At 46.6% G+C, this 12,066-nt stretch overlaps 1 protein-coding gene across 1 annotated transcript in view; it reads right to left on the reverse strand.

Annotated features, from left to right (window-relative positions):
• Positions 1-12,066, reverse strand: part of LOC121076938 (c-Maf inducing protein) — a 127,307-nt gene that overhangs the window by 37,210 nt on the left and 78,031 nt on the right. Inside the window, exon 3 of the mRNA XM_040571593.1 lies at positions 10,657-10,707. Coding sequence (XP_040427527.1) covers positions 10,657-10,707 — 51 coding nt within the window. The remainder of the gene's footprint in view (positions 1-10,656; positions 10,708-12,066) is intronic.

The raw sequence follows: 12,066 nt of genomic DNA on the forward strand, positions 1-12,066 counted from the left end.
AATTTATAGACTCCACTGAAGACAAACCTGCATGCAAACACAGTGTATGTGCCTCCAAAAATCGAAGGCAACTCAAAAATTGTGGCTTCCTTTTATCCCCCAAGTGGGGAAGGAAGGGGTTCTCTGGTGGACTCACCGCCAAGCAGAGAGACCAGGCTTTGCTTTTGCCCGTCTCTCGCCTTTTTCTCCAGTCCCTGCCCTTCGGTCACCAAGATCCAGGAGCGCAGCTGGCGGATCCAAACCCAGATCTCCCTTAGCTGTGCGTTCGAGATGCCGTTTGCCAGCTAGAAAACGCAAAAGGCCAACTGCGGCTCCAGCTGCACTGAGCATGGGCTAATGCGGTTACTCTCGTAATCAGACCTGTCCACAGGGGAGACGTTTTTTGGCAGGGCTGACTCCGATGCATTCCCCGAAACCCTCCATCCCTGCTTCCATTTCCTTTTGGCAAACGCTCCCATTCTTCAGGCCCCGATTCCAGCATCGGCTTTACACTTCAGGTTGGCAAAACATCAGCTCTCATCCTGCACACAGCAACTGCTGTTCCGTATTTTCCATATCAGAGCCAAGCTGGGGTTTGTTTTTAATGTTGCTTTGGCTATGCGGAATTTCACTATGACTGCAGATATGCTTCGAGCAGAATCACAAGCCACACCTCGCTTGTGAAAAACATTGGTAGAGCCACAGCTGCGGTCTTGGGTTGCAAATCCCATGCAACGTCTCCCCAGAAGAAGAAATGTTTTAAAATACGTTGACCGTGTGGGGTTTGGGGTGGTGTTTCTTTTGGTTTTAAGCTTAAGTCGCACATCACCTTTTTCTCCTGATGTTGGGCAGGAGGAAAATCTTCGTTGCAGTTGATAACCACAGGTGCTGGAAAGCTCTGCCCTAGGTGCATGCTGGTGGGGTTACAAACCCCTCTGGGGCTGTCCTAAACCATTCTGCAGAATGAGTAAGAAAACCTCCACGGAGAGGTTGCTGGAGTCGCAGAGTCAGGGCAGGAGCCAGACACCCTGCTTCATTTACAGCAGTCTGACAGCCTCTGAGTCACCGTCAGAGAAGGTTTCAGACATGCTCAGGCACAACTCTCTCCTCCTCCTCCTGTAGGGCCTCGCCGCTGCCTGCTGCAGCACTTTTGGCCCTTTTTGCCAGCGCAGCAACTGTTTAGCATGGACACTGCCCGGGCATCGGCACCTCTGGGTGCTGCTGCCACAACCCACAGTTTCCAGAGGGGTGCAAGCCTGACATGCACGAGCTGGAGTCAGCAAAATCACATTCCATTAAAAAAAAAACATAAAAAAATATTAAAATAACAGACTACTGGATGAAAAGCAGGAATATGTGTGCACCATTCAGTTCCACGCTCTCCAAAACCTTCAATGGACTAACTGCATTGCAGTGCATGGGAAAAAAACAGCATTAAACTCTAGCAGGAACTGTATGACTGTGGAGTTCAGCATTGAATCAGAGAAAGCAGAAGCCACAAAGCACTGTGACATGAACTGCTATGCAGGTGCAGTCCTGGCTGCGTACAGACCTAGCATTATTGACTGCATTACACGATGCACCTGACACCAAGCCGAAGTGCTCCGGGTTTCCCGTACCTACATATGTGTGCGCTTTATACCCCACACATGACGGCTGTGGCTGTGGAGCCCGGTCCTTGACATCCACCGGCTCTCGGGCTGCAGCGGGAATAAATGACTTTGCCACTGCAGAGACGAGATAGTGCATAGGGGAAAAAAAAGAAAAAAGAAAAAAAAAAAAGGAACACGCACAATCTTATCGTCACTGCACTTTGACCAGGTCTGCCAGAGAAAAAGCCGTGCGCAAGGCCACCGTAGAGAACAGGCAGGCAGCATACCTGCTGTGCAGAAAGCCACCCCACCGACAGTACTGATCCCACTCAGGCACGAGAGCTGTTCATCACCAGGAAAAGGGGACGCTGCCTCATCTGCAAGGCTGCGGAACATATGCCAGTCCTTTCAGGCACGAAGGGACTCTGATGGGAAGGACTTGCCACCCGAGAAATCGCCTCGAATTAGGATTAAGCAGCTGGCTAATGGTAGGAGCTGTTAACAAAAGATAACCTCTGAAAGAGAATCCGGTCCAATTCTGTTTTCTGGGAAATGCCAGTCAGCTTAGGTAGCACCGAGTGGCGTACAGAGCAATTATTTCTTCCCAGATATGCAAACCAGATTAAAAAGCCACGTCATCCCTTTTCCTTAGTACTCTGCTGCTAGCAGTGGGCACCCTCACCTTCTCCTGCCCTCCTCCCCGCTCACCAGTCAGCAAAACCTTCTAAATGGACGTTTACCCACCTGCTTCACTCTCTCCTCCTTGGCAAATGCATTATTTTGCTGAGTTTCCAGCACTTCAGAGCCATAAATGGCTTTGAGATTGACTTCTCTCTCATGTGCACCTGCATCATCAATGTCGTCAGCAAGAGAGATGTGCAGGGCTCGAGGAGCATGTTTGTGTCAGAGAGCTGCTGCAGAGCCTTGGGGAGAGCACAGGCACTGGGTACTGATGTGAGGCTTACAAGCATCTTAAAAGGGACTTTGGGAAAGCAGGGTATTTCTGCCTGCACACCGCAGGGCTTTGGAGCTCTGAATTTCCCAGTTTCTCACGGGGAGATACCAGATTTTAGAGCAGCATCTGCATCTCAGACAGTGCCATCGCTCTGTTCCACATTTTTACGTCCCATCTCACTGCACCAAGTCAGCACAGAACGCCAAAGCCACTGCAGCTTTTTAGCCTACTGAAACACCACCAGATCTCTGCAATTTGCTCGTCTTCTTTCCCCCTCGTACAAACGCTGCACGACGTGCAAATCCAACCAAGACCGCAGCGTTCACGTTCAGCTCTCTGACCCCATGGCTGACATCCTCGCAGAGCATCCCGCATTGCTGGGGTGACACTAACACCGCCGTGCTCTGGGGACAGGCTGATGCAAGCAAGGCGCTGACAATCGCCCCGCTGCCCTCGGTGCATCTTGCCTCTGGCCACACAGCCCGAGGGAGTATTCCCATCTCAAATCCTACAGCAAAGAGCGGTGAGGCAGTGGCTTCTGAATGAAGACAGGGGAACGAAAGAAGTACTTTTACTAGCATTGTTTTCTGCTGCTTTTTTTCTAATTTTGAAACAATTGCTATTTCTGGGGGGAAAAAAAATAAGGAAGTGTGACAGACGCTGGGCATGTGACTCGTAGCAGATGATACAGGCTGTGACACTCGCAACTTTCAGAGTTTTTTGTGGATATTAACAGCAATTTTATAATCCTCTAAGACAACGTATTACGCATACTCTGATGCTCTGGATGCACAGTAATTATATTGAAATAAATAAGAAAAAAAAACATGCAAGGCAGGAAAGAGAAATCTAAAACAACACCTCCATCTCCTTTGCTCCTTCAGGCTCCTGTAAGTCTTCTCCAGACACCCATGAAGTAATTGGCAAGAGTCCTCATAACATCAATAATGCAGAACTGGGTCCCAGCACAGCAGCTTAACAAGGCACTTAGTACGTGCCAACTCCCCGAGTTAGGCTTTCACACCCAATGCGTCGTGCAAGAAGGATAATTACACTCCTGGGAAAGGCTACCAGCACTGTGCTCATACGAGAGCTCCGAAACACCACATTTCTACCTCGCCTCTGCAGCTAGGAACCTTACCGAGAGATCAATTTTGGTGCAGCCCTGTATTAGGGCAGCTACAGAGGAGAAGTTGTAATTTGGTGAAGCTAGTGGTCACCGTGACCTGGAAGTCTTGAATTACAAAAGATTAGTCATATGGTCGGCCCTGGAATAATGCTGAAGAGCAATTTGTCAGGACGAAAAATGAGGATTCCTCTTGGCCAGTAGGGCAGCATTCCTGAGAAGCAGCATACTCCAGCAATTGTAGTTACTCCTCCTCGGAGCCGAGACCTAGGCACACAATAACACCCTGACCTGTTTATTCAGCTGTTTTTGACACCCCTCTATCTTCAGACCTAATATTAGTTTGAATAGGATAGCATCCAAGTCTAGCAGGGAAAATTTAGAGCTGGTCCTGACTTAGCTAAGGCAAGAAAATAACTATCTAGTTTCTACTCAGATTTCACCACTGGCCGATTAATTGGCCAGAGTCCCGCCTCCCTAAAAAAGCCTCTTTTGGCAATGCAGGAGGCAGCTGGGGGTACACAAGCGGGTGCGTAGGGCTGGGCGAGGGCAGAGCAGCGGCTCGGATCCAGGCTGGCATCTCAGCACGGTGCCGAGAGCCTCTTTTGGCCGGACAAAGTGCCGTGCCGACGTGTTCAAAATGCTCAAAACAATAAAAACTGCTCTACCTTCTTAAAACACTTCTAATGATTTATAATGAGAAGAAATGTCTAGATCCAATTCTGTCAGCATCCTGTCTGTTTTTCATCCATCCGTTTTCCCTTCCCCAAGTGAGAGCCGTGCCTTTCTGCTGCTGACAGCATGGTTACCTCCCGCAGACTGTGGTCCCAGAAACAAGAGGCAAGGCCAAGATTTTTTCAAGTGATGCCTGATAACACATGGCCTGAGGCTGATCGAACACGCGTGGGAAAACGAGGGAGCCAACGGACTTCATGTGCTCGTGGAAACGTCCTAAGCCAAAAGTAGTGGGGGAGAATAGTTAACAGCAAAAAATCAATGTGATTTAAAGGCTGCGTGTATGACGAGATTTCCACGGGTAGCTCCTGACTGGCAGCGAGGTTGTTCAGCCCACAGACCAACCATTCCCCAAAGGGTGAGGGGATGGCACCGGAGAGCCCCATGCAAGGCAGCAGGCTGCACCTCACCTCGCCTTTCCATGGGAAGTGTAAGGCAACTGCCAAGCACTTGTGGCCTGCCTGTTGTTTGTCAGGAGCTTGTTCCTTTAAAGCTCATGAGTAGTCAAAGCCCACAATGCTTTTAAAGCCCCGAGGCTTTGAAAGGCAAACCTTAATTCCACAGCTTAGGTTCCCATCAATATATCATTGACTCATACACAGACACAAAAGGGGAAAAAAAAAAGCAGTCATCAGCCTAATTGTATATGAATTATTTGTTGCTTCACCTCAAAATAACAGAAAATGTGAAGTTCTGTGTTCTGCTAAAATACTTGGGGTTTTTAGCTAAAGAAAGCAAAGAAATAGCCAAGACAATTACAGTTGTGTGTGTGCTCCCTAACCACCAAAGAGAGGGTCCGAAGTCCAACAGACACCACCCCAAAGAGCTGCTGTGTCAATGAATAATATTTTCGCTATGAAGCACAGCACAGGGCTCCTGAGTTGTCACAGGGTACCAAAGCTTCCTCTCTCTCAGATCGTAAATCAGGTGATTAAACACAAACGACAGACGTGGGCATTTTCAGCCATAACTGATGTGATTTTTTTCCCGATCTCATAGTTTTAAGGCATGATTTACCGACATTTAAGGCTCTAAATTTTAACGCCATCATTTAGATTCTATATAAGCCCCACTCCTGTATCAGCACTATTTTTAATCATTACCATGGTGACAAAACCGTAAAGGTGCTTTTACACAAGGAAAGCTTCGCCACACTTTTGAGAACAGTTTCTCTTAACTTAATTTTGTGTAGTTTTATAGCACAGAAAAATACCCCCCCCGAACTTTCCCTGTTAGATACAGGTACAGACACTCACACATAGCTGGGCAAATCATCTACTGTATAAAAATATTCTGTGTTAATGGACAGGGAATTCATAACCTGGACACGGTACAAACCAGAGAGGGTCTCATTATTCAGGTCAAGTGTGACTTTACATGACAAGCAATCCCTTTGCAATTAACAGGGCCGCTTGTGCATTGAAGTAACTATTTCCCGAAGACACAGATCAAGCAATCCCTAAGGGAACCAGAGAAATATTAATTCAAAATTAAAGTTATTGAACGAGGGCCAACAATTCTTGTTTTAGCATTCACTGCAAAATGTTTGCAAATCCCAAATGACAGCATTGTTCCAGTTCCCAATTCATGGGAATCAAAACACGGAGTCTGTGTAGAAAATGAATGTGAAAACAAGGGTAATGTGTTTGTTGATGGCGAGTGCGTACACACACGGGGCTGCACAAGCAAGGGCACAAGCAGGCGGTGGAGGGAGGTGGCTGTTCCCCTCCGCTCAGCACTTGGGAGACCACACATGAGCTCTGTGGTCAGTCTGCGGCCTCTCAGCTGGGCTGTCCACGCTCTGAGCAACCTCATTCAACTCCAAAGTAAGCCCTGGGAAGGAAGGGGATGTGGGTGGTGAGAAGACCAGATGATGTTCAGTGGTCCCTTCCAAGCTGAACTACTCTACAATTAACACGTTTTCCCTGTCCCTGCTAGCAGATGGGTAAAATCCCTGATCAGGCAGCATTACTCATGAGAGGACAACCGAGAAGTGGTTAATAGCATCAGTAGGAAAGACAAGATATAGGCAAGCCTTTCGAGAAGATCCAGGTCATAGGCACACAAAGCTCCCAGCCTGAGTCATACTTCACGCTTTACTGCAGCCCTAGGTCTATTCTCTCTGCCCTGGGTCGATTCAGGACATTCCCCCAAAGCCTTCAGCTGCCATGTTTCATTGCTGCATCATTCAGCTAACCAGAAAACACAAGCAATCCACATCTCATAATGCAGGCGGTGTTCAGAGTTTACTATCAAGCATGCTAAAAAGGCCCTGTGTAACCTTTAGGTTACAGGCAAAAGGTTTGCATTTCCCCCAGCGAATGCCAATCTCTACTTGTAGGGCCCATCACAGAAGATGGCCCCAGGACCCCCTGGGAAGACCTCAAGGAGGTTGAATTCCAGAGCAGGGTGGTACTAACCTAGTCAAGTGGTCTTTCCATGACCCATACTTAGAGCACGTGCTGTAGTAGGGCTCAACGTTGTCTAAAGGGGATGGTACCTCTGTGCCACATGTCATACAAGCACACAGAAACAGGCCTTACCCCAAAGACAGCGACATATAAATGGGCAACGAAGCAGACGGATACTGTCAGGGGTACATAGATGGGTATTTGTGTGTGTCCCAAAATTACAAGGTCCAGTACCCATCAAAGCCAAGCTTAGCTGTAGTCATCCCCTACAGAAATGGCTGGTTATCACCGTATCTAGCCTAGATCCAGAACGGGCAATGAACTGCGTGTGTTATCATCTTTTGTGTATCCACAGAAAGTGTTGTTATCTTTATTGATACACTGCTATGACTTATCAGCTTCCAAGTACCAAAGATTATGTATCATGGTTTCAAACCAACCTCCCTGGTTGAAAGGAATGCTTCTTACCCGATGGATTAATGATTTGTTTATGTACGAGGATTTGGACGGTTGTTAACATGTTCTGTTTATTCTCTGAACAACGACAGTTTGGCTTAGCCATAACCCAAAGGAAATCGGGATTTCTAAAAATAGGCTGGGGTGGCCAATAATCTTTTGGGAGTTGCTGATAGCCAGATTAAACAAGAAATTACGCATAACCCTTAGTGGGAGGGTTTCAAATGGAAAACCCCAAGAGAAAATGAGTACATAAGGAACAGACTGCCCCGACATCCAGACTGCCTTCAATAAGCACAGTATTCAAGGAGAAAGTCACACCTAAAAAGCTGTGTAAGCATCTTGACAGCTAGTTAGCTGGATGACACATAAAACCTCTTGGAACTGGATCTAAAACATGGATAATTACATGTTGGGTTTTCTCTCAGTTCTGTTTATCTGTAGCATCTCTTTTATTATTCTCTGGGCTGCAGAAAGAAATTATTTTTGATTTTTATTTCAATGTTTGTCTCTTGGAACAAAAATTATTTCCAGGGTGCTGGCTGGCAAATTGAATTCCCACAGCGTGTTAATCCTTAAAACTGCACCACATAAAAGCTCTCACAGACCTCAGCACCTTTATACAAGGCCAAAGGATACCCGGTAAGTGCCCAAACCTAAGGAGCTTCCCCAGATGTTTAACAATACAACAATTCACTAGAGCCAGCCATTTTCCTGGTAGCTCAGACAACAGGCAGGCCACAACCGAGTCCAACAGCTTGAAGCATAGGAAAAGGAGGCAGAAAGGTATAAACAGAGTCCAGATCTGCTCTCACAGCTGTACTGCATGCATTCCTGTTTTAAGACCAAGGTGGGTATGCCTCAGGCTAATCCCCACTGCTGGGAACTCTGGCTATCAGTTTGCCATCTGCAAAAAGGGGCTGGGGAAGCAAAGTTCTCCTGCTCCATCCACATGCAGAGCCTCGTATGGGGAGGCTCTGGGTTCAGCTGGACCCCCCAGACACTTCCACCCCAGGAATACAAACAACAGCAAGCTCGTCTCCGTGGAGTAGCTGTTCTCCCCTGAGTAACTACTTCGGCTATCTGCACCACTTTGCGTCTGTGCTCTGCATCCCCGCAGAAATGTTTTGACCTATTATTTGCAAGACCACTGGACAAATATATCATTCATCAGCACAACCACCCAATTATAATACAGCTGCGGCGATCACACTGCCAGCTGGTGCTTTGTGTAAATGACCCATTCCAGAAGAATAGACTTCGTGGGGTTTTGTGGGTTCTCTCACTAACTGCTTAATCATCACACCATGCAAATTTCAGAGTGAGATGAACATCGGCACCTGGCTCTTAAAGTCACAGGCTGCAGTGCTAGGGAAGTGGTAAAAGCTTCACCAGGGTACACCGTGCTCCTTCGGTCTCTAGAGGTATACTGCTTGTCCTGCCTCTTAGTTCTGGTGTGGTTTCACTTAAACCTGCCAAATATCCTCCAAAGCAAAGAGCAGAAAGTTACCAGGTGTTCTTCCTCTCTGCTAAGCAATAAAACCCATCAAAACTACCTCCGTGTTAGCAAAGAGGAATTTGTTAGTGTAAAGTACCTGGGCAGTGACTAAACCCTGCCACTGTTCTTATGGGAAAAAGCTACTTGCTATTCTTGGTAAAGGGAAGGTCTTTCGAATCAAGATAATGTTTCGCTTGTTTTTCAAAAGTCAACTTAATGGGGGTGGGGAGGGAAGCAAGGAAGCAAAAAATAAAATCTACTTTGCAACAAGTTAAATTACTCAGAGTTTCCCAAAATGAGAGGCTTGGTCAGAAGCGTTGGAAAGTTTAAGAAACACTCCTTTAAAAACAACTCCCACAGAGCAAAGCTCCCTCTCCATGACCGAAAGGCATGTGAGCAAGCCAGGTCATTCTGCCCAGGCTTTTTCTTCATCGTTAAATTGATGGGGTGGGAGGGGATGGGACCAGGTTGCATCTTTATACGCTCTTCACATTTTTCAGAGCTGCATCTCCAGCCCCGATCTTGGCCTCACTGCAGGAGGGAAGTGGGCACATGCCACCAGGACGGTGTTGCCTCAAACATCCTGCCCGGGGACTAGGTTCTGCTTTTCTCTGATCGTCCTCGCCTGCCAGCGCAGGAGGGAATTAACAGCCAGACGGAGATAGTGTCTCTGCATGCTTTAAGCTTCAATGCCTCTTTGTTATCCTCAGGAGTTGCGAAGAAATCAAGGCCAGCTAGGCATTGTGTTAATGAGACTGTCAAGAGGCCAAAATAAAGTGCCACACCAGGGCCCAGCCTTCTGCTATCAGCACCGCTGTCCCACGCTGATTTGGGCAGCCGGGGGAACAGGCTGGAGAATATGCCAGTGGTCTGGAAAAGGAGATGTCGACACTTGGCTCCTACTGATAAGAACCTGGACCCACTCGGCACACAATGCTGCCAGCCGCTGGTGGCTATACAAAGCCCACAAACCCTGCAGTTTTGTCACACAACTATTTTCCAACAGCAGTGCTATCAGAAACACCTACGGCCAAACCAGTTTGGTGGGAGGGACTTGCTTATATTTTCACATGTGGTTGCTGTCAGCAGGCTGAAATCTTGATAAGCTACGCAGCCAACCTGGCTGGCTTTACTGAAACCCCGCCGAAGAGAAATCCCGAGCTGCAAAGCCGCCGTTTTGTTTCACACCGCCAGGCAGAGGACAACCGCACTCAGCATCTGGCCCAAACTTATTTCCAACTGCATCTCGGATCCATATGGATTCCATCCAAAGGTCAGCAGCTACAGTTTGTGATGAGGAATGTTCTGCTTTGGAGACACAATGTTGTCACTGTGATCCGCTTCCCCTGCCCAGAGCAAGCAGTCCATTGTTCCCACTGAATGCAAGAAAGGGCTCGAAATCTTTGAAATGGACACTGCCTTTAAATCCAAATCATTCAAAGCATGGACACAGACTAATGCTACTTACAGTAAGTGGCTCTGAAAGACACTCTTTCTCCATAGTTTCACCAAAAAAAAGAAAAAAGAAAAAAAGAAAGAAAAAGAAAAGCAACCCAAGTATCCCAAGAGCCCAGAACATGTAATTGGGCTGCAGTCATTCCATAATGCATTGCACTTCACAGTACAAACCCCAAATCACCCAATCTCTGTACTGCTTCTATATGAATTCACTTGCTATCTGCTTTTTTTTGAAATCATCAGATGTTGATAACAATAGGCTACGTAACAAGTGAATGAGTCCAGTCCACTTCATTCACTCTATGAACATGTTGGAACCGCACAAACGTTCTGATTTAGGGTTTGTGGAAGCAAAGAGCCATTCAGGGCTCTCACAACGAAGGAACAGGGAATGTTAAAAAGTAGTATAAGAGACATACAAGGAAACTGTAAAGTGCAGGACTTACCTTCCACTGCAAAGAATGGAACCACTGATCCCTCAGGTAACTGTTTGCAGCCTGTAATAAAAAAAGTTGCAAATAGAATCATTAGTTTCTATCAGTGTTTCAGACCAGTGAGCCAAAACTAAGCAAGTCGCCCATGTGTGCCCTAAAAGTGGCAAGGCTGCACTCGCTGTATTCTTCGAACTTTATGACCTTGGCTAACTTCAACCCCAGCCTCACCAGAGTGAGGGCAACTCTTCGCTCAGAGCTACAATTTGACATTACAACCGATTTATTTTCATGGAAAGCAATGACACAGAGACCTTGCTGCAGATGTAAAATACTGAGCCAAAACCCTACAAAACATGAACCTCCTAGGAAACGGTGTCCAGCCCAAAGACCGTGAAAAATCCTCACTGATTTCAATCAGGATTTGATCAGATCTTTGATGGGTGTAGGACATTTGCTTTTCCCATTAATCGCAGCAAGCAGAGCAAGAAGATGGGCTGACATTTCACTCAGAGGGGTGTTTTCTTTCCATGCGCCAGCCTCCCTTGTCCTGTTCCTCAGCTGGCCACAAGGCAATTCAAATAACGCCGCGGCTCTGTCAGCGATATTAAAACAGAAGGAAAAGCACAACACAGACGTGCACATACATGCACGGACCGCAGCAACTGCATAAATGTTGCAATAACGGCTCCCAGGGATCTCCCCTTTTTGTCCGTATTAAGCAGAGCTGCCAGAAATTCTCAGTGTGGAGCCAGGTTCGTAGCCAATGAAGGAATAGTTCAGCGCTCCCAAAGGTCAAAAGGCTCGGTATCAAAAAATATAAAAGCATCCACAGTGACGTAAATACGCATGCCTTAACAAGGTGACATAAGTTTGAAACATTTGAGTGGGTAGAGATGCCCTTTGGCTTTTCCAGCTCTGTCTCATCCCTGCCAGTTTTACTCACGATGCAAAATGTTTTACACAATCAGTGAAAATTATAGGATAGCCCATCTAGCCACATTAAAAAACGGTGAGGTTTCTTCACTAGAGAAAAAACCACTCGTTTCCTGCAAATTAAAGCATCCCTTCAACAATTTTTACTCTCCAACACCTTTTTAGATAAGTATGCACTGAATTTCACTTCCTGGCAAAGTTCACGGATAACGTCAAGAATACTCGAAGTAAAAATACTGCGTGCAGTCCAAAACTGTGTTTAATCTCAGGGTCAGATACTGATCTCACAGAGAAACAAATTTGGACTGATTTCTCTGAACTAAATGGAGTAAATGCTCTTTTGCATATGTACTACGTGTTATTTGGTTTTATACAGAGATGAGAATCAACTGCTCCTCTAGCAGATCTCTAGGCAATAAAGCAGAATAAATCTATCACAAAAAGTCTTGACTGACCACAACGTTTATCAGAAACAAACTTTCCATCTCA

This window comes from Cygnus olor, chromosome 12, assembly GCF_009769625.2.
Source record: "Cygnus olor isolate bCygOlo1 chromosome 12, bCygOlo1.pri.v2, whole genome shotgun sequence".
In the NCBI taxonomy this organism is placed as follows: domain Eukaryota; kingdom Metazoa; phylum Chordata; class Aves; order Anseriformes; family Anatidae; genus Cygnus; species Cygnus olor.